The sequence below is a fragment of the Malaclemys terrapin genome, chromosome 3 (genome assembly GCF_027887155.1).
Source record: "Malaclemys terrapin pileata isolate rMalTer1 chromosome 3, rMalTer1.hap1, whole genome shotgun sequence".
Taxonomy (NCBI): domain Eukaryota; kingdom Metazoa; phylum Chordata; order Testudines; family Emydidae; genus Malaclemys; species Malaclemys terrapin.
In genome coordinates, this window is record NC_071507.1 from 171,462,431 (window position 1) to 171,490,324 (window position 27,894).

Consider the following 27,894-nt stretch of genomic DNA (forward strand, 5'->3'; position numbering starts at 1 on the left):
TATCAGGGGGTAGCCGTGTTAGTCTGTATCTACAAAAACAACAAGGAGTCTGGTGGCACCTTAAAGACTAACAGATTTATTTGGGCATAAGCTTTCGTGAGTAAAAACCTCACTTCTTCGGATGCACCACACCCAAGAGGTGTGTAGATTACATACTTCCCATAGTTGAGGAAGCACGTCCAGAGGTTCGGAGACTTCCCAGTTGAAATCCCAGACAAGCCCCCACTTGTAACGCTGACAGACCCCCGTCATCATTGGGATCAAACCTGGGACCTCTGGAGCTTAGTGCATGAGCCTCTACTACATGAGCTAAAAGACATGTGGCCCTTAGCTAAGGCTGCAGCACAGACTCATTAATCTCTAAGTAGTCTTGGTGACAGTAGAGGGGACAGAGCACCACACCCAGGAAGTCTGTGGGTTACATAGGCAGCTGGTGGGATTTTCAAAAGTACATAGGCACTTACATTGGTTTCAATGGAAGTCAGACATCGAAGCGTTTTGAAATTCCATTAAGCATTTAGCTGTATCTTTAGACACCTGAATACTTTTGAAAATCTATCCCATGATGCCTAATTCATCATTGTTATCACTGTTGAGGAGATACATCTCCCTCTGAAACCTCTCCTTCATAGCCTAGGAGCCTCAGACCTTTCCGGAGCTAGCTGCTGAGGTGGCTGTACTACTCTGAATAGAGACTTGTTTTTACATTAAAAATGCAATGAACATTAGGATAGCTATCATGGAGTATACGCCCATACATGCAAAGACTAAGTCCCTATTAAAATGAGCTAGTTCGAAAAGGCACTTTGTCCTAACAAAATCCTGACTGGTGCATATAGAATTATTTTACTTATGGCATCTATTAACACACTGAGTGAACAGGTGAATGCCTGAACTCTGATACACAACCATTTATAATGATCTAAAATGGCAAACTTGAAGGGCTGAAAGAAATCTAGATTAATCTTATTGATTTGGAAAGCAAATAAGATATTGCTGCATGTCACCTTAGATCACATCAAGAGCTGGATGGAAAATGTGGTGAGTAATGGGTCCTAATAGGAAGAGAGGAGCTCCATTCAGATTTTCAGTTGAAACGGTGTGATGAAAAATGCTAAGGAATTCAATCAGTTACTCCACACATTCCATTCATTACCAAATAAGCTATTACAAATAGAAATTCGGGTTATATTTACTGGATTACTATAAAACACATGTAACAATTACTAGCCACCATTATGTGCTCCTTTGAGCTTATGTAGGGTGTTCTAAAGAGTTCTGTTCTCTCATGGTGTCTCTGTGCAAGTAGTAGCAATGATGGGCTATCAGGGTCAAATATAACAATAAGGGGATATTTTATGAATAAAATTGAATTTGAGTAAGGTGATTTTACAAAGGTATTCTTCCACATTTTAAAAATACACCTCTAGCCCGATATAACGCGACCTGATATAACACGAATTCGGATATAACGCGGTAAAGCAGTGCTCCGGGGACGGGTGGGGCTGCGCACTCCAGCGGATCAAAGCAAGTTCGATATAACGCAGTTTCACCTATAATGCGGTACGATTTTTTGGCTCCTGAGGACAATGTTATATCGGGGTAGAGATGTATCTGCTATTGCATAGGGCATCAGTTTTATTTACCAGTAATGCCTGTACAGTCACTTACAAAAAAAAATTAGTAAATCATCTGATCAGTATTGATAATATCAAGGTACTGAAAACTTTGGAATGTTAGGAAGTGAAAGAACTATTACATCCTTCTCAGACAGAGTTGCACTTCTTTCAGACCTTCCTAATGGACACTGAGGGCTTGTCGACAATTTAAACACTACAGTGGCACAGCTGTGCTGCTGCAGATGTGCCGTTGTAGCGCTTCAGTGTAGACACTACCTATGCCGATGGAAGGGGTTCTCCCATTGGCATAGGGTAATCCATGCCAATGAGAGGTGGTGGCTAGGTTGATGGAACAATTCTTCTGTTGACCTACCACTGTCTACACAGGGACTTAGGTTAGCTTAACTACACCACTCAGGTGTAGTTAAACCAACTTAATTTTCTATTGTAGGACAGGCCTAATCCTTCTTCAACCATCACCAAAGAACATCCTCCTTAATGGTACAGAAATTAAAATATTATCAAAAAATTTAAGTCCCAAATTTGATGTACCTTCAGTTTGTTATAAAACTTTTGAGGAATGTGCATTGAATGCCGAGGGCTTACTTCTCTTTAATATAATATAAAACACAAAAATCAGATAAGAAAAAGCATGTGAAATTTAACACTGTCTTTTTAAAGGAAATGCTCAAATTGGATCACAAATTATTGGGCTTGATATTGTCCATTACATTTCAGGGTACAATGATTTCCTAAGAACATAAGAAAGGCTGTACCGGGTCAGACCAAAGGTCCATCTAGCCCAGTATCCTGTCTACCGACAGTGGCCAATGTCAGGTGCCCCAGAGGGAGTGAACCTAACAGGCAATGATCAAGTGATCTCTCTCCTGCCATCCATCTCCACCCTCTAACAGACAGAGGCTAGGGACACCATTCCTTACCCGTCCTGGCTAATAGCCATTAATGGACTTAACCACCATGAATTTATCCAGTTCTCTTTTAAACTCTGTTATAGTCCTAGCCTTCACAACCTCCTCAGGTAAGGAGTTCCACAAGTTGACTGTGCGCTGCGTGAAGAAGAACTTCCTTTTATTTGTTTTAAACCTCCTGCCTATTAATTTCATTTGATGACCCCTAGTTCTTGTATTATGGGAATAAGTAAATAACTTTTCCTTATCCACTTTCTCCACATCACTCATGATTTTATATACCTCTATCATATCCCCCCATTAGTCTCCTCTTTTCCAAGCTGAAGGGTCCTAGCCTCTTTAATCTCTCCTCATATGGGACCCAATCCAAACCGTTAATCATTTTAGTTGCCCTTTTCTGAACCTTTTCTAGTGCCAGTATATCTTTTTTGAGATGAGGAGACCACATCTGTATACAGTATTTGAGATGAGGGAGTAACATTGATTTATATAAGGGCAATAATATATTCTCAGTCTTATTCTCTATCCCCTTTTTAATGATTCCTAACATCCTGTTTGCTTTTTTGACCGCCTCTGCACACTGCGTGGACATTTTCAGAGAACTATCCACGATGACTCCAAGATCTTTTTCCTGACTTGTTGTAGCTAAATTAGCCCCCATCATATTGTATGTATAGTTGGGGTTATTTTTTCCAATGTGCATTACTTTACATTTCCTCCACTAAAGGAATCATTAAATTAAATGCTATAGTCTGTTTTATGCAAGAGGTCAGACTACATGATTATAGTTGCTCTCATTTGGCTTTAAAATCTACCAACCTCCAATATGATGTTTACAATCTGCTCCTGTGAAGTCAATAGAGCACTAATTAATTAATCTCATTTTCCACAGTTGTGATGGGATCCTTAATTGTGCTAGCACCTAAATCACTCAAAGAAAAAAAAAATCAAAATGCCAAATCATGGACTTAAGAAGACTTGTAAATCAGGGAAAATATGACTCATGGTGGACATGAAAATGTTTTCCCTTGTGAATAGTACAGATGTTCTACTGCACCAGCATCTATCAGACAGTGTGAATATGTATATATCAACTGTTTGGTATAGTAGGAATAAAAACAATCACAGCATTTTGTTACCACTATGAAGGGCAAATTAATAATTTCTAGACTGATAAATGTTGTAACTCAAATACAATCACACAATCACTAATTTCTGCTTTGAAAATAGATGTTTTGGTTTTTCTCTGCTATATAGAATGCAAATAGAATCATTTGTCTAAAGCTCATTATCTTCTGAAAATGTTCTGATCCATTGACATTACCAACTAGATATTTTGGTCCTAATTCTGCAAACATTATTAAACCAAATCTCTCACACTGGAGACACATGGGAGGACCAAAATGTGGAAATGTTAATTTTTCTGTTGTTAATGTATTTAGACATTTCAGGTGGCATTATGTCACATTGCTTTTTATCTTATGTAATGTATTCTGCACACAATCTTATACAAAAAACTTGGAAAAATACTTTTTATTTTGGCTCCAGCTATATTTTGATGGCTTTTAGTAGTTAAACCAGCATATCTCAATTATTCAGTGTAGCTTACCATTTAGTATTCTGATGACAGTGTACTTCAATTCACTGTGATACATAACATTTAAGTCTTTGTAACTTCAGAAGTAGACATCTAGTTTGACTTTCACAAATTGAAATATATAATTTGTGTGTTTGTCTCTATATGAAATTGGGATGTAAAATGTTAATCCTCTGCACAATGGAACTCTGGACAGTAAAGGTAAAGCTTGTCTGTGCCAGAGACTGAACTTCCTTGAGGATCAGTCTGAGGCCAGTCTGAGACTCTGGAGTGAACTCCCCCAGGAATGAAAGACCATCACAAACCTCACCACTGTCCACTCGAAGTGCAATGTTCGTTTCTTTAAACCTGGCCTTCTCTAAATAAAACACCTGGCAGCATGTATATTTAAAGCAAGCAAACAAACAAAAAATCCTTCCAAAATAGAACACTCCACTGAACCCACTTCTCCTGGCAGTGGAAAGAGGTCTTAAAGTGGGAATGAATTACACTTACACCCACTTGAAGGTTCATTTACGCTGCCAGATAAGTGTAAATAGGCCTTTGTATGAATGAAGATCCAGCCCTTGAATGAACATTTGAATCAATTTAAAACCTCAGAAAGCAAGCTGATCTTCCACTTACTATTTTAATCAATGTACATTTTTGTGCAAAAGCTACTGAAATGAAAAGACCTTTTATTATTTATCAACATAAAATGCTCCTGTACTTAAACTGTTTTATTTGTATTTTTGTACTTTGTTTCCACAGACTAAAACAGGTATTGCATTGTTATATGATGAAGGGTCTGAAAATGCCTATGACATCCAATTGAAGCTTACAAAAGAGGTACTAACAATTCAAAAGCAAGATGTCATCTGCATTAGTGGAAGTGATCACAGTACAAATGTAAGTACTTCTATATCTATTTTGCTTCCAACGATATATGTGTATGTGTTCCCAAATAATCAAAATACGAGGTTATCAGAATGTGAGATATTCTTTCAAATAAGACATATGTAAAGAATGAAACAATATTTGTGGGTGTGTGTAAAATAATATTTTATTCCACCATAGGTTCCTTTCCAACTCTACTACTCTAGTAAGTGTAACACTGCAAGGAAAATAGGGACTGGCATATAAATACTGAGAATGCAGCATTTCACCACCAGAGAGATGGTTAGTTAGGTTATTAACTGAAGAAAGTGTTCTGTTCCCACTGAGAGCACTTTGAAAAGAGAGTATACTACATCACTCACTTCCTCAGAATCTCTCCTTTATTTGTTCAAGAGCAGGACAGGCTGGGACAGCACTTGAAAGTCACTTCCTTCACGGTAAACTTTTCCAGGTAAACCTGGAACCTAAAAATGTGTGCTTGCACATATACTACACTTTCTTTTCCCAGTGCAGTCTGAGTGCTAACTCTCTTAGAACTTTTAGCTCTGTCATGCACTCTGGCCATGCAGAGGTCCTCTTCCATATCACCAGGTAACATTTTCTTTATGCATAATGGGACGGCTATGCATATATGCTGTATAAGGAAGTAGTTAGCAAGGAAAGGTATACAGTGGAATGTGGACAAGTTCCCAAAGTGGTAGATTTGCAAGGAAGGGTAGTTATGTTGTGTTCCTCTGGAAACAAGTGTAGGTATACCACATTTAATGAGCACAAGAAGTTTCTTGCTCTGTATTGGGGGTTCCTGGAATAAAGCATGCATGACAGCCTCCTCAGAGACTTAGTCAATAGAGTACTCTCAGGGCTTGTCTTCATTTAAAATGGCACAGTGGCACTGCTGCAGTGCTTCAGTGTAGACACTAGTTATGCTAATTGGAGGGGATCTCCCATTGGTGTTATCCACCTCCCCAAGAGGCAGCAGCACTGTCTACATGGGGACTTAGCTCAACTTAGTAACACTGCTCAGGGGTGAGGATTTTTCACATCCCTGACCAATATAGTTAAACCAACCTAATTTTCTTTTGTAGACCAGGCCTGAGTTTACCTCTGGTATTACACATCTTTTCAGCTAAACATAAAATCTAACACTTGGGGACATTATGTGAATTTATGATTCCCTGTAGAGTCTCTAGAGCAGGAAATGGATTATACTTCAACAACACACACACACATTCTTGCCCCCTTTCCACTCGAATGGCTAAAGTTCAGAGCCCTCAGAAAGTTCCAGCTGGGGTATTAATTGGCAATGGAGCCTGGTATTTTCATTCATGCAGTCTTGTTTGTTCACAAGGAATGTACAAGTTCCTGCTTCTCCAAACTGAAGAGGAACCAGAAACAAAATAATAGTTTCTTGGCTTATAGTTCCAAGCATCTTTAGCCAATACCAGACCCCGAAAACTCTAGCTTTTTTCCAGAGTTGTACACCAAGCTCACTGCCTGCTGCATGGCTTTCTTGCCTTTTTGCTCTAACCCAATTCTCTGTTTCTGTTCTGTTCTCCCTCTTTCCCTTCACACACACACTTTACTCAAAACAATGCTCAGCAAAGCTTCTCTGTCCATCCTAAAACTCCTCGGCAGGGTCACATAACACTTTTATCTTAGGTTGGGGTTTGGTGATGAATTTATCCTTACAGTTATGCTAATTGAAGATCGTGTTCACATCTATCAGACTCAGCTGAGGATTTTTTTTTTAAGTTTTGGACAGTTAATGCCATCCAAGAATAATCCAATAAAAATTGCTAATAGTAGTTAGAAATGTTTTCTCTTGTGTAATTGTCCCAGAATATTGTACATGAATGTGACTTATTTATAAAAATGTGCAAGGTGATATATAGGATACCACTCAGTGAAGTGAAAACCATGTTACATTGTGATTGGTTTGTTGAGACATGCCTCTGCCAAAATGATCACCTTGTGAATACCTTTCACTTCACTGAGTGGCATGAAATGCTGCAGTTCTAACCGTAAAATGCTACAGTAGCTATTAGTAAGGCACCTAGCACTAATCAGTTATATGCTATTTGTGGTCACAATAAAATATAATATGTAGTTGCAAATGCATGGTATCTTGTCTACCTAAGCATTTTTAATGTGCCAGTCTCAATAGTATATTGTACATAAATTAGGAAGCCTTACTTCTATCACAAAGGATATTAAATTAAATTAAGTTCTGTTCAACTTCCTCATTTCAGGCTGTTTCTTGACTTAAACCAGCCAATAGTGATTATCTTCTAGAAGGAAATATGGTCAGTCATTATCATGATTGATGATTATAATAATATATGGAGATATACCTATCTCATAGAGCTGGAAGGGACCTTGAAAGGTCATCACCTCCAGTCCCCTGCCTTCACTAGCAGGACCAATTTTTTTGCCCCAGATCCTTAAATGCCCCCCTTAAGGATTGAACTCACAACCCTGGGTTTAGTGGGCCAATGCTCAAACCACTGAGCTATCCCTCCCCCCAAAATTAAAGGTCATCAAGTCCAGCCCCCTGCCTTCACTAGCAGGACGAAGTGCTGATTTTTGCCCCAGATCCCTAAATGGCACCCTCAAGGATTAAACTCACAACCCTGGGTTTAGCAGGCCAATGGTCAAACCTGATTACTGGGATAAAACCTGTCCAAAAAGTTGGGTCTTGCATCACCATCTAAAAGTCTTTAGATTTGGGCTCATCTGGATTTCTGATGAAATTTAATACCACATTCAGAGTGTCCTCCACTCAGGATTCTCTGCCCGCAGATCCCGTAATTTCATCCCGAGGACCTTCAGCTTCAGTCTCAGCTTTCTTCAGAGCTGCCATTGTAGGGTACAGAGAGAGAGAGAGAGAGAAGCTTTGATAACATTTGGGACTTAAAGATAAGAACCAGGACTTTGAAACTGATCTGGAAGTGGACTGATGGTCACTGTAAAAGATGGAGCACAGATGTAAAGTGGGCACCTTTGTGTTGGAGAAGTTGAAAATCCCACAGATTGCCCTAGTTAAATCATAGGTAAACCTGTAGGTGTGAAAGGCACTTTGTGTGCATGGGAAAGGAAAAGGCCTCTCCTATCTTGGCAGCAGTTGTGTTGTGTTGATACTGTAAGGGAGAAAGGTGAGGGCAATGTAGGAGCAATCTGATTTTACCTTGTAAATCTCTTCATGGTTTGATCTCTGAATACCTTAGAGAACACTTACGTCTTCATACTGCTTTCACGTGTCTGCGATAAACTAGGAAGTTCAGCTGACAATGACAAGATTGAAATATCAGGTGATTCCATGCAAGGAATTTTCAGTGGATGTCCCTCAACTCACTTTCCACTTGGTCTAACAGAGCCGTTGCTGTTTTAAAGTTTTTGGACACACTGCAACATCTATGTGCTTACGTGGGGAATTTCTCTGAGGAATTAGTTGCAGTTGAGTCTGGGCCTTTCTTTGATGGGTGAAATTCTTTTCCATGTCATTTCTGCTAATATTATGTTAATTTGACCTTATATTTTAAATATTTTAACATGTGTATATTCTAGGGGGCCTAGCGTGATATGATGGGTATCTTTAGTAAATAAATGAACAGAGTTGTCAATATCCTATTTGTATTATATTTCAATGCCCATTCCACCATCCCACCATTTTCCTGATGTTTTGTTGATCAACAGACTTTTTCACTCCATAACGTTTTCACTCACTCACCTGCACACAATCTTAAACAAGTACAAACAAAAAAACTGTAATCAAGCTTTTTTTCCCCCAACCACATACTGGGAGGGGAGGAAAAAAAGAGTTTATGTTTTTCAGTACTGGCGATACATTGTGGTGAAGGTCCATGTGAGTACCTATGTAGAAAAAATATAGATTAATTATGAATAAAAACTAATGAGAGTAAGGTGGAAGAATAGGCAGGACAAGGGTGACCACAGTATGATTGTGGTTGATCAGATCTGTTTTGACAGCATCTTTAAGGCTCCATTTTTTTACTATTTTTTTGAATTGTGTATGTATATGCATGCTACAGGCACAATAATATCTACTTCCTTACCAAGATATTGAAATTTAAACATCTATTTTTCTGGGTTTATCACTTGCTAGCAACATGTACAGACAATTATAGTTGCCTATAAGAATTGCCAGAAATTCACCTTGCTTTTTTCTGCCTGATTTCAAGTTGTGTGTTTTTCAGTTCCTATTATACTATTAATTTATACTCCAGGAAAAAGAAACAAAATTCCATCACATATTGTACTTAATTGTTTATTCTTTTAAATGTCATTTTTTCTACAGCTTCTATAAGGTTCTAAGGGAAGAAAGAGCCTAAGGAAACTACATTTGCCCTGCAAACTTTGTTAATACTGTCTCAACTTTGGGATACTACAGTTTTAATCTGCTTTTCTTATTAAAGTTTATTGATTTGCTAAATTATATAGGGAGAATAGAATCTTAAATGCCACAAACCATCTAGGTCATAACATGCAATGATATTGTGTGCATGGGCAATACAACAGAGACTTATGGATGGAAGAATGGTCCCTTACAAGGTCCATGCAAATGCTGCTGATCTGAATCGTTAAACATATCTTTTTGAGAGATCTGACATGGAAAGACATTCTCTCATAGTTAGACTAGGCCCGCTGAGTGTTTTGAATGAAAGGACAGAGACCTTGAACTGGAATGTATCCAATGAGTGTCACTGTTTGATTTGTTCACAGCACTTATGTTGCTGAGCAGGTGGGCTGTTGTGATTTGTATTGTTGAGCCATTTTCAGAGTGAGTGGCTTCTTTCTTGGGCATGATGAGTTGCAACTTAGCAGTCAACATGGAGATCATGAATGTGTGTATCGCTGTGCCCACGTCTGTGTCCAATATGCATAATGTTCTGTCCAGTTGCAGAAGGAAAGTGGGAATCCAATAGTCCAAAAGATCCCAGGCTGTGAAATTATTAACACTCAAAGGGCAGATGCCCTTTCTATGGCATACACCACTATTGAGAGCAGGTTTTTAAAGTGCTTCCCTCTCTTACAACCCTCCACCTGCCGTTCATCTAGGTGCTGCAGTTAGGCATTGAGAAAGCTGGGAGATGGTGCTATTTGTGTTTGATGTAGAGGAGATATATAATATGTTTTCTGCATATTGATGGTATTTCAGCCCATGTTGTCTTACTAACTCCTGCAATGGCTTCATGTGGGTGTAGTACAATATGAAGTAGAAGAATGAGCCAGGGTGAGCTTTATAGGTAAAGGAACAGTTTCCTCTACATTTAGATTGTAGGGTCTTATTACAGGTAAGGTGGCTATTATATATCTGTAAGGCACTTAGCAGACCTGAGGAAATATAGAAATAAATACAATTTGACCATTTATCTATGACTACTTCATCTTTGCCTTGTGCTGTTAATTGGGGTTGACAGCTCTTGTTCTTCGTCTCCAAGTGTTCCTGTCAAATGTGTTTTCCAAGATGAGACCGACCTTCTTAGTGTCCTCCTTTGGAGTCCTGAACCACCTTTTTCTGGGTTTTCCTCATGGTCTTAGTCCCATGACTACCACATCTTGACTCTCTGATCAACATATTATGTGTTTCATCGTCTTATATGACCTACCATCTCAGTCAATACTTCCTCAACATTTCCAGGACAGGGGCATCGGCACCATGTCTTATACCATATCATCGCATAACCTGTTAACTCTTGTCTTACCCAGTGTCCACCTGAGCATTCTCATTTTGGCAGTATGCAGTAGGTGTTCTTTCTTCCTCATTGGACAGCATTCCAATCCACACATCATGGCTGATCTAATCATGATCTTAAATAATTTGTTCTTTAGTTTATTTCGCATATTCTTGTCACAGAAAATTCCCATCAACTCACTCCATTTAGGTTAAGTGCTCTTCATGCAACTTCTAACATCTGCAACTTCTGACAGTCTCATCATGGCTCAGCACTGAACCAAAGTATTTAAATTGCTGCACAGACATTAACTCTATACCATCTAGTGTTACTGGTTTTTCATTGTCCTTCTCATTGAAACATCACACATATTCCATCTTTTGTTGGCTGATTTGTAAACCATTTTCTTCTAATGCTATCTTCCATTGTTCTAAATCTCTTTCCACTTTGCCTTTATCTTTGCAGCACACTATAATGTCATCAGCGAAAAACATACTCCATGGAACCTCTCCCCAATATCCTATGTCAAGGTGTTCATTACAAGCACAAATAGAAATGGATTTAGGACTGGCCTTGATGCAGACCTACCCTCACAATGAATGGCTTATTGTTGCTGAAGCTGCTTCTCACTATTGTGCTACCCTCGTACGTGTCAATGATAGTCTGAACTTATGTCTCCAGAAGACCGTGCAACTGCAGGCACCGCTACATCAATTCTCTAGGAACTTTGGCCTATGCCTTCTATCTGTTCAGAAACCCTAAATGCAATTGCTTGTGTTTTTCCCTGTACTTATCCTGCAATATTTGGGCTGCACACACAGTATCTAGTGTTGACCTTCCTGGCATAAACCCAAATTGGTTGTCACTTACTTCGTGCTCAAGTTTTAGTGATAATTTGATCATTCTTTCCAACCAGCTCATTGTGTGACTCATAAACGTGATGAGCTGGTAATTACATACTGACACATCTCCTTTCTGCCTGAAGATAGAGAAGAAGGAGCTCTTCCTCTACACCTCAGGGATTTTCCCAATTTGGAGGTGATGATAATAGGTCTTGTGAGGTTATTGCTTGAGTTTACTTCCCTCAATAGTTTCCTTGGATTGTCTTAATTGAGCAATTTCTCCTAAAACCAGTGCCATCTTCTAATGATTTTGCCATTTTCCATCTGTACTGTTCCATTTTATCTTTGACACAAATCATAGCTCCCAAGTCGTCAATGCTTTTTTGCCTGGTCTTGACTAATCTGTATATTCCTTTATCCCCCTCCTTCATAGTTTGGGATATAAGGCTTTATGTGCTTCTGCAACAGCTGTTTTCATCTTTTTCTTTGGCAGGTTGTATTCCTCATAATTTTCCACCATTCTTAGGCCAGGTCTACACTACCCCCCCTAATTCGAACTAAGGTACGCAACTTCAGCTACGTGAATAACGTAGCTGAAGTCGAAGTACCTTAGTTCGAATTTACCTTGGTCCACACGCGGCAGGCAGGCTCCCCCGTCGACTCCGCGGTACTCCTCTCGCCGAGCTGGAGTACCGCAGTCGACGGCGAGCACTTCCGGGTTCGACTTATCGCGTCCAGACTAGACGCGATAAGTCGAACCCAAAAGTTCGATTGCTTGCCGTCGAACTAACCGGTAAGTGTAGCCAAGGCCTTACTTTCTGCTATTTCTTAAACTTTTACTTCTTTACTGCCTCCACCACCATGTCTCCTTGCCATGAAATTTCCCTCCTTTTGTTTGGCCACAGACAGTTTTTGCAATTTCTGTAACATGTTTTCCCCCAGGTCTCACTGGTGTCATCACGGTTGGTTTTGTCATTGTCCAACCCTTTGTAGAACCTCATCCTTAAATCTGATACTAATTTCCCTGTCCATGAACCTCTACCTTTTTATCCATTGTTCTACAACTCATCTGTTGTCCCCCATTAGCCTTATAGACTCACAGACTCATAGTGACCATCTGGTCTGACCTCCTACACATTGCAGACCACAGAATCTCACCCATCCTCTCCTGAAATAGATCCCTAACCTCTGGCTGAGTTACTGAAATCCTCAAATCCTGGTTTAAAAACTTCAAGTTACGGAGAATTCACTATTTACATAAGTTTAAACTTGCAAGTGACCCATGCCCCATGCTGCAGAGGAAGGCGAAAAACCCCAAGGGTCTCTGCCAATCTGACTGGGGGGAGGAAATTCCTTCCTGACCCCAAATATGGTGATCAGTTAGACCCCAAGTATGTGGGCAAGACCCACCGGGCAGATACCTGGGAAAGGATTCTCTGTAGTAACTCAGAGCCCAGCCCATATAGTGTCCCATCTCCAGCCTTTTCATCCAGAAGTCCATTACAGGCAATCTCTGTTGCTCCGCAATCTGCTCAACTGGAGTCACTTTACAGTCTCTCATGTTTTTTAGATTTCTTCTTGTCAGGAAGTAGTGAATCTAGGACCTACTGGCACCACTCTTGTATGTAATTAAGTGCTCCTCTCTCTGTACAAAATATGTCTTGGCAACAATCAAGCCATTTTCTCTGCCTAAATCTGATATCCGCACCAGCTTCTTTCTGGATTCAAAGCATCTGCTTCCTTGACAGTTGTCATGTCCATTGAGATCCATTCTGAAAATCAGGCATTCAGATTGTAGTACTTCACGTTTCACTTGGTCCAGAGGTATCTGGAATTTCTCCTCATCTGTTGTACAACCATCTTGCAGCACATATCCATATATAACATTAAATAGTTGGTCTCTGCTAGGTACTACTCCAGTGTTTTGTCAGCCAGTCACTCTTCCTTTGGATGTCCACTACTTTATCTTGTAAGGTTTCTGATACAATGATTCCTACTCCATTTCTGTTTACTACTAAACCATGATACATCATCATTGAATCCTCCCCAATGTTCATGGATTTTGATCCCTTCCATTTTGTCTCATGTATACAGGCATGTGCACTCTCCTTCTCAGTATCTCAGCTACTTCTCTTAGCTTCCTCTTCATTATTCCCACATTCAGGGAAGCCAGACATAGGCGTGGTCCACACTAACCCCCCACTTCGAACTAAGATACGCAACTTCAGCTACGTGAATAACGTAGCTGAAGTCAAAGTACCTTAGTTCGAACTTACCGTGGGTCCAGACGCGGCAGGCAGGCTCCCCCGTCGACTCCGCATACTCCTCTCACGGAGCAGGAGTACCGGCGTCGACATCGAGCACTTCCAGGATCGATCCCAGAAGATCGATTGCTTACCGCCGGACCTGGAGGTAAGTATAGACCTACCCATAGTTCTTGGGCTCACTTCTTAAGCCACATGTACTCAGAATGCAGTAGCCTTGTTAGGCTTTGCACATTTTCCCCAGGGACCACCCTAGCATTATACTGAAGATGAAGATCTGTTGAGCCCATTTATATTTGACTGTGTAATTGAAATTGAATGCCAGTTTCTGCTTCTGACTCAGACTAGACTGGCAAATCTAGACTATTTTGACCAGCCCACAAAATAATGGGAGACAGGGAATGGATCACGTGATGATTATCTGTTCTGTTCATTCCCTCTGGGACACCTGGCATTGGCCACTGACAGAAGGCAGGATAGTGGGCTAGATGGACCTTTGATCTGACCCAGTATGGTTGTTCTTATGTTCTTATATACAAATGATCCAAATGGGGAACACCTGTGGGTTTTGTGTGTGTCATGCCATAATTAGCAGTTCATTATGGTTTTTAAAAGTAAAACATGTTTTCGGTTAATTTCTCACTGTGTGAACCAGTTTTTAAAAGAGAGCTGGAAAAACTTTTTTGTTTTGTTTTCATGTGTAGCAATAAGGATCATTAGCACAGTACAAACCCTGGACCTTTAGCTGTCCAGCACAGACCTCACAACCTGCCTAGGGAATTTGTTCCAGTGCTTAACTACCCTTACAGTTAGTAAGTTTTTCCTAATGTCTAATCTAAATCTTCCTTGGTGCAATTAAACCTCATTACTTCTTGTCCTGTCCTCTGTAGATCAGAAGCACAATTTATCACTCTCGTCTTTATAACAACTTTTACTTACTTGAAAACTGTTATCATGTTCCTCCTTAGTCTTCTCTTCTCCAGATTAAACAAACCCATTTTAATCAATCTTTCCCTGTAGGTCATGTTATCTAGAACTTTAATATTTTTTGTTGCTCCTCTTTGAACTTTCTCTAATTTGTCCATATCTTTCCCAAAATGTGGTGCCCAGAACTCTAGTTGAGGCTCGTATCAGAGGGGTAGCCGTGTTAGTCTGAATCTGTAAAAAGCAACAGAGGGTCCTGTGGCACCTTTAAGACTAACAGAAGTATTGGGAGCATAAGCTTTCATGGGTAAGAACCTCACTTCTTCAGATGCAAGTAATGGAAATCTCCAGAGGCAAGTATAAATCAGTATGGAAATAATGAGGTTAGTTCAATCAGGGAGGGTGAGGTGCTCTGCTAGCAGTTGAGGTGTGAACACCAAGGGAGGAGAAACTGCTTCTGTAGTTGGATAGCCATTCACAGTCTTTGTTTAATCCTGATCTGATGGTGTCAAATTTGCAAATGAACTGAAGCTCAGCAGTTTCTCTTTGGAGTCTGGTCCTGAAGTTTTTTTGCTGTAAGATGGCTACCTTTACATCTGCTATTGTGTGGCCAGGGAGGTTGAAGTGTTCTCCTACAGGTTTTTGTATATTGCCATTCTTGATATCTGACTTGTGTCCATTTATCCTCTTGTGTAGTGACTGTCCAGTTTGGCCAATGTACATAGCAGAGGGGCATTGCTGGCATATGATGGCATATATAACATTGGTGGACGTGCAGGTGAATGAGCCGGTGATGTTGTAGCTGATCTGGTTAGGTCCTGTGATGGTGTTGCTGGTGTAGATATGTGGGCAGAGTTGGCATCGAGGTTTGTTGCATGGGTTGGTTCCTGAGTTAGAGTTGTTATGGTGTGGTGCATGGTTGCTGGTGAGAATATGCTTAAGGTTGGCAGGTTGTCTGTGGGCGAAGACTGGCCTGCCTCCCAAGGTCTGTGAAAGTGAGGGATCATTGTCCAGGATGGGTTGTAGATCACTGATGATGCGTTGGAGAGGTTTAAGCTGAGGACTGTAGGTGATGGCCAGTGGAGTTCTGTTGGTTTCTCTTCTGGGCCTGTCTTGTAGCAGGAGGCTTCTGGGTACACGTCTGGCTCTGTTGATTTGTTTCTTTATTTCCTTGTGTGGGTATCGTAGTTTTGAGAATGCTTGGTGAAGATCTTGTAGGTGTTGGTCTCTGTCTGAGTGGTTGGAGCAGATGCGATTGTACCTCAGTGCTTGGCTGTAGACGATGGATCGTGTGGTGTGACCGGGGTGGAAGCTGGAGGCATGAAGGTAGGCATAGCGGTCGGTGGGTTTTCGGTATAGGGTGGTGTTAATGTGGCCATCGCTTATTTGTACGATGGTGTCTAGGAAGTGGACCTCCCGTGTAGATTGGTCCAGGCTGAGGTTGATGGTGGGGTGGAAGCTGTTGAAATCATGGTGAAATTCTTCCAGGGTCTCCTTCCCATGGGTCCAGATGATGAAGATGTCATCAATATAGCGTAGGTAGAGAAGGGGCATGAGTGGACGAGAGCTGAGGAAGCGTTGTTCCAGGTCAGCCATAAAAATGTTGGCATATTGTTGGGCCATGCGGGTGCCCATAGCGGTGCCACTGGTCTGGAGGTATATATTGTCACCAAATTTGAAATAATTGTGTGTGAGGATAAAGTCACAGAGCTCAGCAATAAGTTGTGCTGTGTCATCATCAGGGATACTGTTCCTGACAACTGTTCTAGTTGAGGCCTTATCATTGTTGAGGAGAGTGGAAGAATTACCTCTCGTTTCTTGCTTACAACTTGCTAATACATCCCAGAATGATGTTCACTTTTTTTCCCAACTGTATCCCATTGTTATATTTAACACCCATTCAAGAATACAAGAGTCACCAAAGAAGAAGACATTTTGATTACAAGGCATGGGATAATCCCATAAGAGACCCCAAACAACAATTGAAAGTTGAATTCTTTAACCAGGTGCTAGACTGTGCAATGCAGTCAGTTGAAGAACGGTTCATGCAGCTCAAGAACACAGCAGTATATTTGGGATGTTGTACGATATTCCAAACCCCCCCCACTATACCTGAAGAAGACCTACACCAGCAAGGCAGGGCACTAGAGACAGTGTTGACATATGATGACTTGCACGATATTGATGTGAATGATTTAGGTGATGAATTGAAAGCCCTTTCAAGATACATTTCAGCAGGATCAACTCCAAAGGCTGTTCTGGAATATATGTACACAAATAAGATGACCACCCTCTTTCCAAATGCTTTTGGTACTCTGTGCATACTTTTAACACTTCCTCTAACAGTTGCCAATGGAGAACACAGCTTCTCCAAACTGAAGTTAATAAAAACACATCTATGCTCCACAATGACACAGGAGAGGCTGGTCGGCCTTGCAACCATCTCAATAGAGCATGAGCTGGCCCAGACTGTGGACCTTCAGCAGGAAGCAGTCCAAATCTTTGCAACCAAGAAGGCACGGAAAGCACCACTTTGATTATTCAAACAGATAAAAATGCCAGTGTTTACTATGCAAACAAGAAAAGTCACATTTGCTGTTCAGGCATTTGAAAGTTAAGTGTTACTTAAAATTTTTGAACAAGGCATTTTAAGTTGCTAGTTCTCCTTTATTGGGGTAGGTAACAGAGGAGTACCATGAGAGGAGTAGAACAGGAAGAAGGCAGAATTGAGACCTTTCAAAGTTTTGGCCCAAGTGAGGGGGCATGGGAGCGTCATTTGAGCTCCCTGCCTCAGGTGCCCAAATGTTGTGGGCCGGCCCTGAGCAATAACTAAAGAACAAAAGAAGTTAGTTGGATTAAATTTTTATTTTTTGAGGACAAAACACTTATATAGTGATAAATACTGGCCTAATGATACAATTTGTGTCCATGATTGCTGTAGTTACTACAGAGAGATTATGAGATCAAGACTCAGTTGGGAACTGAACCATGAGACAACCTCTCTAGGTATATGTGGTCCCCCCATGATCAAATTTAACTATTTAGCTGTAGGTGGTGGTGTTTACATACATATGTAGCTATAGGCTGTGATAATTGCTCACTCCATAGAATATAAACAGCAGCACTCTAAGATATACCACATTTTTCAGATCATTCTACATTTCAGCTGAATCGGGCTGCCTATTCTACCAAATCCTTGGTAAAGTCCCATTTATGGGGCAAAGAGACTCCAAAGTCAAATTCTCTGTGGCTGAGGGAAAAACACACAGTTGGAAGCCACATGGTCTGTTCTCAGCCTTACTGTCTGCTCTTTATATTTATAAGAGAAAACACAGCAATGGCCAAAATGTTAAATGCCGTTTTTGTTTCAGTTTTCACCAAAAAGGTTAGCAGTGATCAGAAAATTAGCATTGTGAACATCTACCTAAGTGGGGAGGATCTGAGGCTAAAATAGGGAAAGAACACATTAAGAGTTACTTAGACAAGTTAGATGTCTTCAAGTTGGCAGGTCCTGATGGAATGCATCATAGACTACTTAAGGAACTGGCTGAAGAGAACTCTGAGCCATCATTAGCAATTTTCCTTGAGAACTCATGGAGGACAGGGGACAGGAAAAGGACAAATATAGTATCTTGCTATAAAAAGGGGAATAAGGACAACCCAGGGAATTATAGACCAGTCAGCTTAACTTTGGTACCCTGAAAGATAAAGGCACAAATGATCAATAATTAATTTGTAAGCACCTAGAAGATAATAAGGTGATAAGTAACAGTAAATATGGATTTGTCAAAAACAAATCATGACAAACCAACTTAATATCCTTCTTTGACAGGGTAACTAGCTTTGTAGATGGAGGGAAGCAGTAGATATTATATATCTGAACTTTAGAAAGGCTTTTGATTCTGTCTCACATCACCCTCTCATAAGCAAACTTGGGAAATATAGCCTTGATGAAACTACTATAAGGTGGTGCATAACTGGTTGGAAAACTGTACTCCGAGAGTAATTATCAATGGTTCACAGTCAAGCTAGGAGAGCATATTGTGTGGGGTCCCTCAGGATCTGTTCTAGGTCTGGTTCTAGTCAATATCTTCATAAATGATTTGGATAATGGCATAGAGAGTACCTTTATGAGGTTTGTGGACAATACCAGGCTGGGAGGGGTTGCAAGAACTTCTGAGAACAGGATTAGAGTTCAAAATGATCTTGACAAACTGGAGAAATGTTCTGAAATAAATAAGCTTACATTCAATAACGATAAGTGCAAAGTACTGCACTGAGGAAGGACTAATCAATTTTGCAAATGCAAAATGGGAAATGATTGTCTAGGAAAGAGTATTGTAGAAAAGACTCTGGGGTTATAGTGTATCACAAACTAAATATAGTTTAATTGGAAGATCAGGCATCTCATCACCACTCACATCCTCACTATAGGTGGGAAAATAGCTTCAGTGTGAAGTTCCTCTGCTAATTTCTGTGCACTCTTCAGAACATTTTGAAATCCCTCATCTGACCAGTAAGGCTGTAGGTATGACTTTGCTTTGTCCAGTTGTTCCATTGCTCCAGATATATCAAAGTCAACACCTTGGAGTCTCTTGCTTACAACATTTATTTCAAACAATATGTCATACCACAACACTAAGCCACAGACAAATTTGAAGTTATGTATGTTTCTGGTGATTCCATTTCCCTCTGCCACTGTTCTCCCACAAACAGTTCCTGTCATAGCATTATCCTCCATAATGGCAACTACGGCATCATCTATCTTCCCAATTTGGTGTTTGATAGGCTTTATCGCCTCCACTCGACTTTCCCATCATGTGGCACTCAGTGGTTTCAGTGTCAGAGAGGATGTTCCCAGATGTTGTTTCAAAATTTGCCATCGATGAGTTGATGTAGAGAAAAATACATAAATGCTGTGAATTACATTAAAATTCAGCAGCCTCACTAGAAGCTGATGCTGCATAACTGCCCACCAAGTTCACTGAATGGAACTGCATGGGACAAAAAAAGCTTGAGGGTTTAACTCTTGGATCCGTGTCTGCACTCCTCTGTTCTTTCCTCTCATGTTAGCACCATTATCGTAGCCCTGACCTCTCATGTCTGCTATCGCAATTCCTGTATCTTCCAGCTTTTTAAGATGCACATTTGTCATACCAGCTACTGTAGAATCATCAATGTCAATAAATTCTAGAAAATGCTCTCTGACCAGGGCCAGCTCCAGGGTTTTTGCCGCCCCAAGTGGTGGGGGGGGAAAAGAAAAGTTGCGATCGGCGGCAACTCCACCGCACCGTTTTCTTCTTCGGCGGCAATTCAGTGGCAGGCCCTTCCCTCCGAGAGGGACTGAGGGACCCGCCGCCGAAGAGCCTGAGGTGCCACCCCAAGCACCTGCTTGCTGGGCTGGTGCCTGGAGCCGGCCCTGTCTCTAACAGTCACCATTGCAGGGACATTTTCACTAGGTTCTATTGTTGTTACAAAACGCACCATTAAAGTCTTTTGTTCTGTATGGCTGATGTCAGGTGTGCAGTCCAGAAAAACAGAGTAATATCTTGCTGACTTCAGATCTGCCACAATCTTCTGTTTAACTTTTGTTGCCAATAACTGTATGATCTCATTTTGAATTGTTTTTCCAAAGTAGTGGTGTGTGTACATTTCTTGGGTGGGGACTCTTCTTAGATGCTCCTGGAGTACAGCATCAAACTCAGCCATCAGCTCCACAATTTTAAGGAAGTTTCCATTGTTTGGCACATACAGCTGATCTGAAGTGCCACACACTGCTAGGTTTGGGTAGCAAGCATTCTCACAGTGGCAATGAGCCTTTTCAGAACATTTTGCCAGTAAAGAGAGACTGATGCAATCTTCTCTTGATGCTGATCATTTATGGTGGCCTTTAACCTTAGTCTCATCACAAGCTCTTTCCACCTATGGAATGCTCTCTGTTGATTTGCTGCCTTCTCATGGCATGCCAGATTTCTAGCCAGATTTTTCCAGTCCTTTGTTCCTGTAGAACCCAATGTGGCTGGAACATTAGACTGGAAGAGTTTGCAACAAAAACAGTGTGCAGCATTTTGGGTTTTTGAGTACATAAGCCATGGCCTCTCCACTTTGTCACCATTGGGATTTCACACCAGTAAAGTGTTGGATGGAAACTTCTTTTTTCATTGTCTTTGGGGAACATGAAATTTTTCGCTTGCTGTGGCCCATTCAGTACAAGGAAGTCCCTCAGGCTACTGCTCAAGTGGGTCCACAGTCCTGGATCATCTAGACTTAAGGAACTAAACTTGGCAGCAGCTGTTTCTTGTGCCTCCACCACACTCTTCTCTGATCTACACTTTTCTTCAGGAATGTGCATGGTTACATCCATTTGAGATGGAGATATGGATGCTGCAGTAGCTGCCAGGTCACCTGCACTCTGACTAACTGGAAGATCAGGCATCTCGTCACCACTCACATCCTCACTGGGGCCGGAAGACTCACCGTGAACATTTGTGTCTATGTATCTCAGGAGCGCTCCTTCCTGCTTAGATAGAAAAGCTTCCTTTGCTTTCTTTCTTTTTCTGAATGCTGCCCCAGAGGGGTATTTTCTTCTTTCATTCATAACTGCTGTTCTGTGCCAGCTATAGTGGCTCTCAACACTCAATTGAAGGGGACAAATAAGAAGGCTGGTAGCAGGGCCTGAGTGAGGGAAGATATCAGCGTCTAAGGGTACATCTACACTACCGGGGGGAGTCGATTTAAGATACGCAAATTCAGCTACGTGAATAGTGTAGCTGAATTCTACGTATTGCAGCCGACTTACCCCGTTGTGAGGACGGCGGCAAAATCGACTTCTGGGGCTTTTTGTCGGCGGCGCTTACTACCACCTCCGCTGGTGGAGTTAGAGCGCCGATTCGGGGATCGATTGTCGCGTCCCGATGGGACGCGATAAATCGATCCCCGAGAGGTCAATTTCTACCCGCCAATTCAGGCGGGTAGTATAGACCTAGCCTAAGGGCCTAACTGGCTCCTATTACTTCAGTTGACTGCCTGTTCTCCTCAAGTGGGTTCAGGGAAGCAGCAGGAAACAGGAAGCTCCCTGAGAAGCTGGTATTAATTAGTCCAGGCTCCTGGGGGTGCTAGAGAGGTACATAAGATGCTCCTCCTCCTCTCTCTCCCTGCAGGTCCTGCTGCTTTCTGTTATTCCCTCTCATCTTTTCTCCTGCCTGCCTGTTATGTCTCTTGTGCCCTCCTTCCTCCAGCACAGCACTCCACCATCTCTGTGCATCTAGAGCAGAGAGAATACATATGCACCAGCAGCAGACACAATTTTCTACACTCTGGGTCCTAGTTCCCCCAAATCTGGCACCTGAGGTTGCCGCCTCAGTTCACATCATGGTAAGGCCAGCCCTGTTATTGCCTCCTCTCCTTCTGTTTTCCCCTGGCATAATGTTCCTCTGCTGCTTGGTCCACTTCTCCTCCTCCTTCCCTTCAAACATTTTCTTACTGCTTTATTTACTCCCCTCCCTTCTCCCCTTAATATTTCTTCAGATGGTGACTGACAGCTCCAGTCTCATTGGTATCTCCAGTCCTTAAGGTTGGCTCTTGTTTCCTCTTTTCCTGTTCCTATATAGCCTGTAGTAGATCGAGGTAAGCTGTTCCCTTTTTATTTCCAGCTTCTTTTTACAAGTCTCCAGGTTGTTCTTGCTCATGAAGAACTTGTGTATCTGTAGAAGCAGCTGGGAATAAGAAAGCCAGCACTACATTGTTGCCCCTTGGCCCAAGTTATTAGCCAATAATGGGGGCCTTGTGCATTGTTTCTGTTAGGAGGAACATTGATTAAATGTCTCAGATATTTCTTTGGTGCAATCCTGGTTATTTACAAAGAATGCACACAACGTCCTGTTTCCCTGAACACAGGAGGAATAATCAGCAGGAGGCAGTTTCCTTGCTTTCAGTTTCCAAGTCTGTCTTTCAAGCCAGTCCTCTGCCCCAAGGAATATCTATGTTCCCACTCAGGGCTATGCTCAAAACTGTTTCTCTGACTTTCTTCTGGCTCTAGCTTACTTTCTGGTTGCTTTCTATGATACAAAAGGATAATAAAATATTCATCAACTTCCCTCCTGTAATATCTGACTAAGGAAATATTCATCACAATAATACTACTACTAACTGCATCTCTCAGCATAATTCTTCTCCAAATCATATATGAAGACATGTCCCTGTCTTGTGAGTTTACAATTTAAGGAGGCAACTATATGGGGGGAAAGAGGTGTGTGCATACATATGTCTATATCTATAAAATATATTTTATTTAATACATAAAAATGTCTGCAATCTCTGTACACCCTTCCTCCAAGCCAATTGGCTTATTTCTGTTTAGGAATTGCAGTAGAGATGGTTTTTGAGGAGAAAATAGTTACCTTGTAGATCATTTTACAGTACTGTTTGGAAATAATGTGTACATCTCATTAATTCATACTGGTGGACTAATAATACAACATGCCAACATGGCGCACACACACAAATCTTTTCCCCATCTTACATCCCTCAGTGTGGAATGTCTTACATAGAAAATAGGTAATGTCTGTTTGTTCATTAAAGTGTGTTGTTCATTATTAAGCTTCAGGTAGAATGTACTTAATAACTAAAAGGTTTTTCATCAATGCTGTGGACTGCTGACACTATGGTGATGGGGCAATAATGGACATAGGTAGGAATATACCTATAGGAATAGGTGGGGGAAAGGATAGCTCAGTGGTTTGAGCATTGGCCTGCTAAACCCAGCATTGAGAGTTCAATCCTTAAGGGGGCCATTTAGGGAACTGGGATAAAAATCTGTCTGGGCATTGGTCCTGCTTTGAGCAGGGGGTTAGGACTAGATGACCTCCTGAGGTCCCTTCTAACCCTGATATTCTATGATTCTAATATAGAAAAGCTTGCCTATGAAAGAGAAAGCATACATCTTGAATGTTGATAGAGAAAAAGTGGGTAATGCTAAAATGTTAGTAATTTTATTGGCTGCTGACTCTGTCTGTTAAGCTGCATTTATAACATACTGGTAGATATGAAGATATAAAAGACCTCTCCAGAGGTAAACTTTTCTGTCAAGCTAACTTAACATTATCCTATCTTTCTAGAATGACCTACTAGATTATCTGTATCAAGAGGTGCAGATAAATCTAATAACTTAAAGCATGGGTATTTGACCCTACAGTTCTATAAACCATATTAGAAATCCTCAGAAGGAAAGCCTTGATGCTGTGTAAAAGCTGAAAGCTTGACTAGAATTTATCAAATATTTCATTCTCACTTAATTGTTTTGGCATCTGAGTCATCACCACTATTTCTAGAGCCTTTGCAGGGAAGGCTAGATAAAATAGGATGATCATTTTGTAATTTTTTTCTCATCTAGGTAAGATTTCATAGAAACTGGTATTACAGAAGATGATTTCAAGTCTATTGGAAAAAAACTACTAGTAAAAGATTCCAGTTTTAGGAATGACTTGAAACTTGGTGTACCATAAGTAGAAGGAATACAAGATTATTGAAGTTTAGTACTAATTCCATCCCCTACATCTGATTTCCCAAGGTATTGTTCTGAGATGAAGACATTTATTATTTATATGGTGCCATTGATTTCTGCACAAAACTTTGCAAGCAGATAAAAAGACAACAAGGTAATTTAAGAGGTGATGTGTAGAATTAGACTCCCATACCATATCGTGTGGCTTGTTTTAAGTTACGCTGTTACCCCTTCCTGTTACTTCCTGTTATCCCCCAGCATGTGTGTTTTTCCCAATTTAGATTCCCTTACTCTCAGACTCAGTGGGCCAAATTTAAAGGTGATGTACGGTAAATTACATGTTGGCAATAGTGTGAATCTAAGGGAGTTTAATTAAGTGTATGCATCTAATTCCGTGTCACATACACATTGAGTAAGCCAGAAAACAGTTGTAATTACACTAGCATAGATTTTCTCTACCCAGAATCACCTTTGATTTTGGCACAAGGTCTCTGAAGTTTAATGATTACAGTCTAGAACAGGAACACAACAAAGACTCACTTATGTGGGTTTTTTTCCTAAATAAAATAGCTTAGGGCTCATTTTTGACTTTGAGACTCAGAGGAGAGAGTACATGAGTGTATCACACAAGTGGGAATGGCTACAGACAGTTCATCCAGTGGGCTGGAGAGGGACATAATACTTACACTTTGTTAGAGGGACTGTTATAACCTGGTCCAGTATCCATCTAGATTGTCACCAATCTGTTGTAAGTGGAACCTCTTACTGGGTCCCTTGTTCTTCCGAACTAACTGGGTCCAGGTAGAGTCTAGTCACAGTTTCCAGCACTGTAACCCTAGAGCACACTTCCAGGCTTAGACCTCTTGGGACATGAGATTCCACCATCCAGCCATCCTTGATCCCAATATCAGTGTCTGAGATTTCCCCACCCCCTTATACTTACTCCACATAGCCTGCGGGCACTTTTGGGCTTCTAGATTAATTCCTTCTGTGACAACATGACAGGGAAGCAAGGAACACAGATTTAGCAAAGGAATTTCTCAACCACAGTTACTGTACTTTAAAAAACACTCAAGAGCTATAGATCTTTGAACAAAACAAAAAAGTCCAGAGTCACACTTTCCCCTAGTCTTATCTCATTCCTTCTATAAATCCATGGTTTGTCAGCATTTTTGGCTAGGCAGACTTCTCCTGAAAATCCTTTTTATGTGTGGTGATAGCTGGCCTTTCTGCACAGAGCAGGACCATGCTTTTAAATAGGGCCATATCTCTGTCCCATGAACCCAGACTAAGTCGCTGCAGACCCACCACTTATGCTTGCCCCTACCTCCCTGCAAGGCATCTGTGCAGACAACTCATTGTTTCATGGCAGTGGGCCAGCAGTTGAGAGAGAATCAAAGTAGTTGGTCCCTGATTGAAGTTTTGATGGCTATTAGTGTTAGTCCTTCAGTGATGTGTCCAATGTCTGTCCTGGACATGAAGGCTGTTCGGAATGCAATATAGTGGTATATCTTTGGGCATGGTTCAGCCTTGTGCAATCAGAGTCCTACATTTCCACACATTGAATAAGATAGAGTCAATAATTTGATTCAGACATACACTGCCTCTGTGACAGAGTGGGGTACGCTTCCCCCAGCACTGGCTTTCAAGTGCTATCCAGGAGAGAGAATGTAGTTCTGACAGATGGCAAAGGAAGAGTTGATGCAAGTGGCAGAAAGTGGAAAACTGATACATTTAGTTTTAATCACGCTGAGTTTAGATATCTAGGAAGACTTGTCAGAGAGACAGAGATGCGGAGCTGCACAGAAGGGGAAAAGGTCAAAGCAGAAAGATTGACTTGAAAGTTATTGTACTAGCTGAAAGTACTAGCTGAGCCATGACAGTAGATGAGATTGCCTAGGGATAAGTGTAAAGGGATTAAATGGAGCAGAACATACTTGTGCAGAACGTCAAAGGAACAGGGAACTGACTATAAGATCTGTGGAAATAATCTAATCTCTTGGAATTATTGCCACAATGCATAAAATGCCAAGGTATCATTGGGAGACTCTTTTTATTTTATTTTTCTTTGAGGCAGGTTAATTTACATTAAAAGGCGTAAACTCCCAAAAGACCCCAGAAAAATTAAACAACCTCGGATTTATTCATCTTTTATGAGAAGAAAACATTTCCTTTGCTAGGTTCTTCACAAAAGAGAAGATTGCCTTTTTCTGTCTCTGCAGCTGCCCAGGCATGGGAAGTTCAAGTTTGGAGGGTATAAAACTGTCAATTCCTTAAGTGTGGGATAATTTATTGGTGCAAAGCAACAGAAGAAACCAAAGAAAAAACACATAGACAATATTCAGACCTATACACTCACATCCTATGCTTTACAAGCTCTAGTGAGTAGGCCTAGTATTAGAGAGGCAGTATCTAGGACCTTTTGTAACTCCAACAGTATTAGAAGTAAACTCTGGTCTGGATGGAACCTGCCATCTCTACCTTGGAATTATGCACACAGTTGGACTGTGATTCTCTCCCCATCGCCCCTTTGTTTTTCTCATGTTTAGATTACAAACTCACTGATTAATAGATTCGAAGGCCAGAGGACCATTGTCATCATCTAGTCTGACCCCTGGTATAGCACAGGCCAGAGAACGTCCCAAAAATATTTCCTCAAGTGTATAGTTTAGAAAAACATCCAGTCTTGATTTAAAAATTGTTAGTGATGGAGAATCCACCGTGACTCTTGGTAAATTGTTCCAGCGGTTAATTACTCTCACTATTAAAAATGTATGCCTTATTTCCTGTCTGACTGGAGGGAAGGGACTGTCATTTGCCATATGGCCAAGTACGTTGAAGCCTCTAGGCACTACTACAATGTAAATCTTTAATAACAATAATTATCTAGCTTTTCGTCTTGCAAATTCCAATATTCTCCAGCATTAAAAAAGTCATAATCCTCGCTAAATGGCTATTGCAACACAACCTGGGCCTCTCACTAGGAGTATTTTAGAGAATAAATTTGGAGAAAATGTTTAGCTCTGTTTATAAACTCTGGTGGCTAAATATAACCGTACAAAATTTAAAACATCACAGTACCACAAACTTTCTTGGCCTATTCTTAATCCCAGTTAAATATTCAATATATGAAAACACAATTCTAAATAAAATATTCCACCATTCTGGAGCAAAACAAGCCTGAGGCAAAGTTAAACAGAGCCTCAGAATAAACTGCAGTGTATTCTGTCACAAAACTGCAGGTGATATGGATCGACCAGACTGACTGTGTCACAGACTTTAGCAGTTAAATCTGTCCTTTCTCCGCTGCTGCTGCTGCTGCTATTTTCACTAGTAACCAATATTACCGCTTCCTAAATGATAGGGGAAGCTAAAAAATCTCTCACCCATTGCACCAGCTACTAATCCAATGCACAAGCCCAATGCTAAGTATTATCGAGCCACTGACAGCAACCTGGTGTTCTGACCAAATTCCAACTTTAATAATATTCTTCCTACTTACCACGCCCTGAAATTTCATTTGGGGCAATTCTTCAATTAACTTCCTAAAAGGAATAGAAACAAAAAGTGCACCATGATGTGTTCTTCTGCTTTTGCAGAATGACGACTGCTTCCCAGCCCAGACTGGACAGGTGAACAAGCGTCATA

General features: G+C 40.9%; 1 protein-coding gene across 5 annotated transcripts in view; it reads left to right on the forward strand.

Moving 5' to 3' along the window:
* The window catches only part of SNTG2 (syntrophin gamma 2), a 461,693-nt gene that overhangs the window by 200,549 nt on the left and 233,250 nt on the right, over positions 1-27,894 (forward strand). For 4 of the 5 annotated variants that reach the window (XM_054024597.1, XM_054024598.1, XM_054024601.1 and 1 more), the window contains exon 2: positions 4,896-5,033. In XM_054024597.1, the coding sequence (XP_053880572.1) occupies positions 4,896-5,033 (138 nt within the window). Of the gene's footprint in view, positions 1-4,895; positions 5,034-27,894 lie in introns of those variants that run through there. The other variant, XM_054024600.1, reaches the window with a different exon arrangement.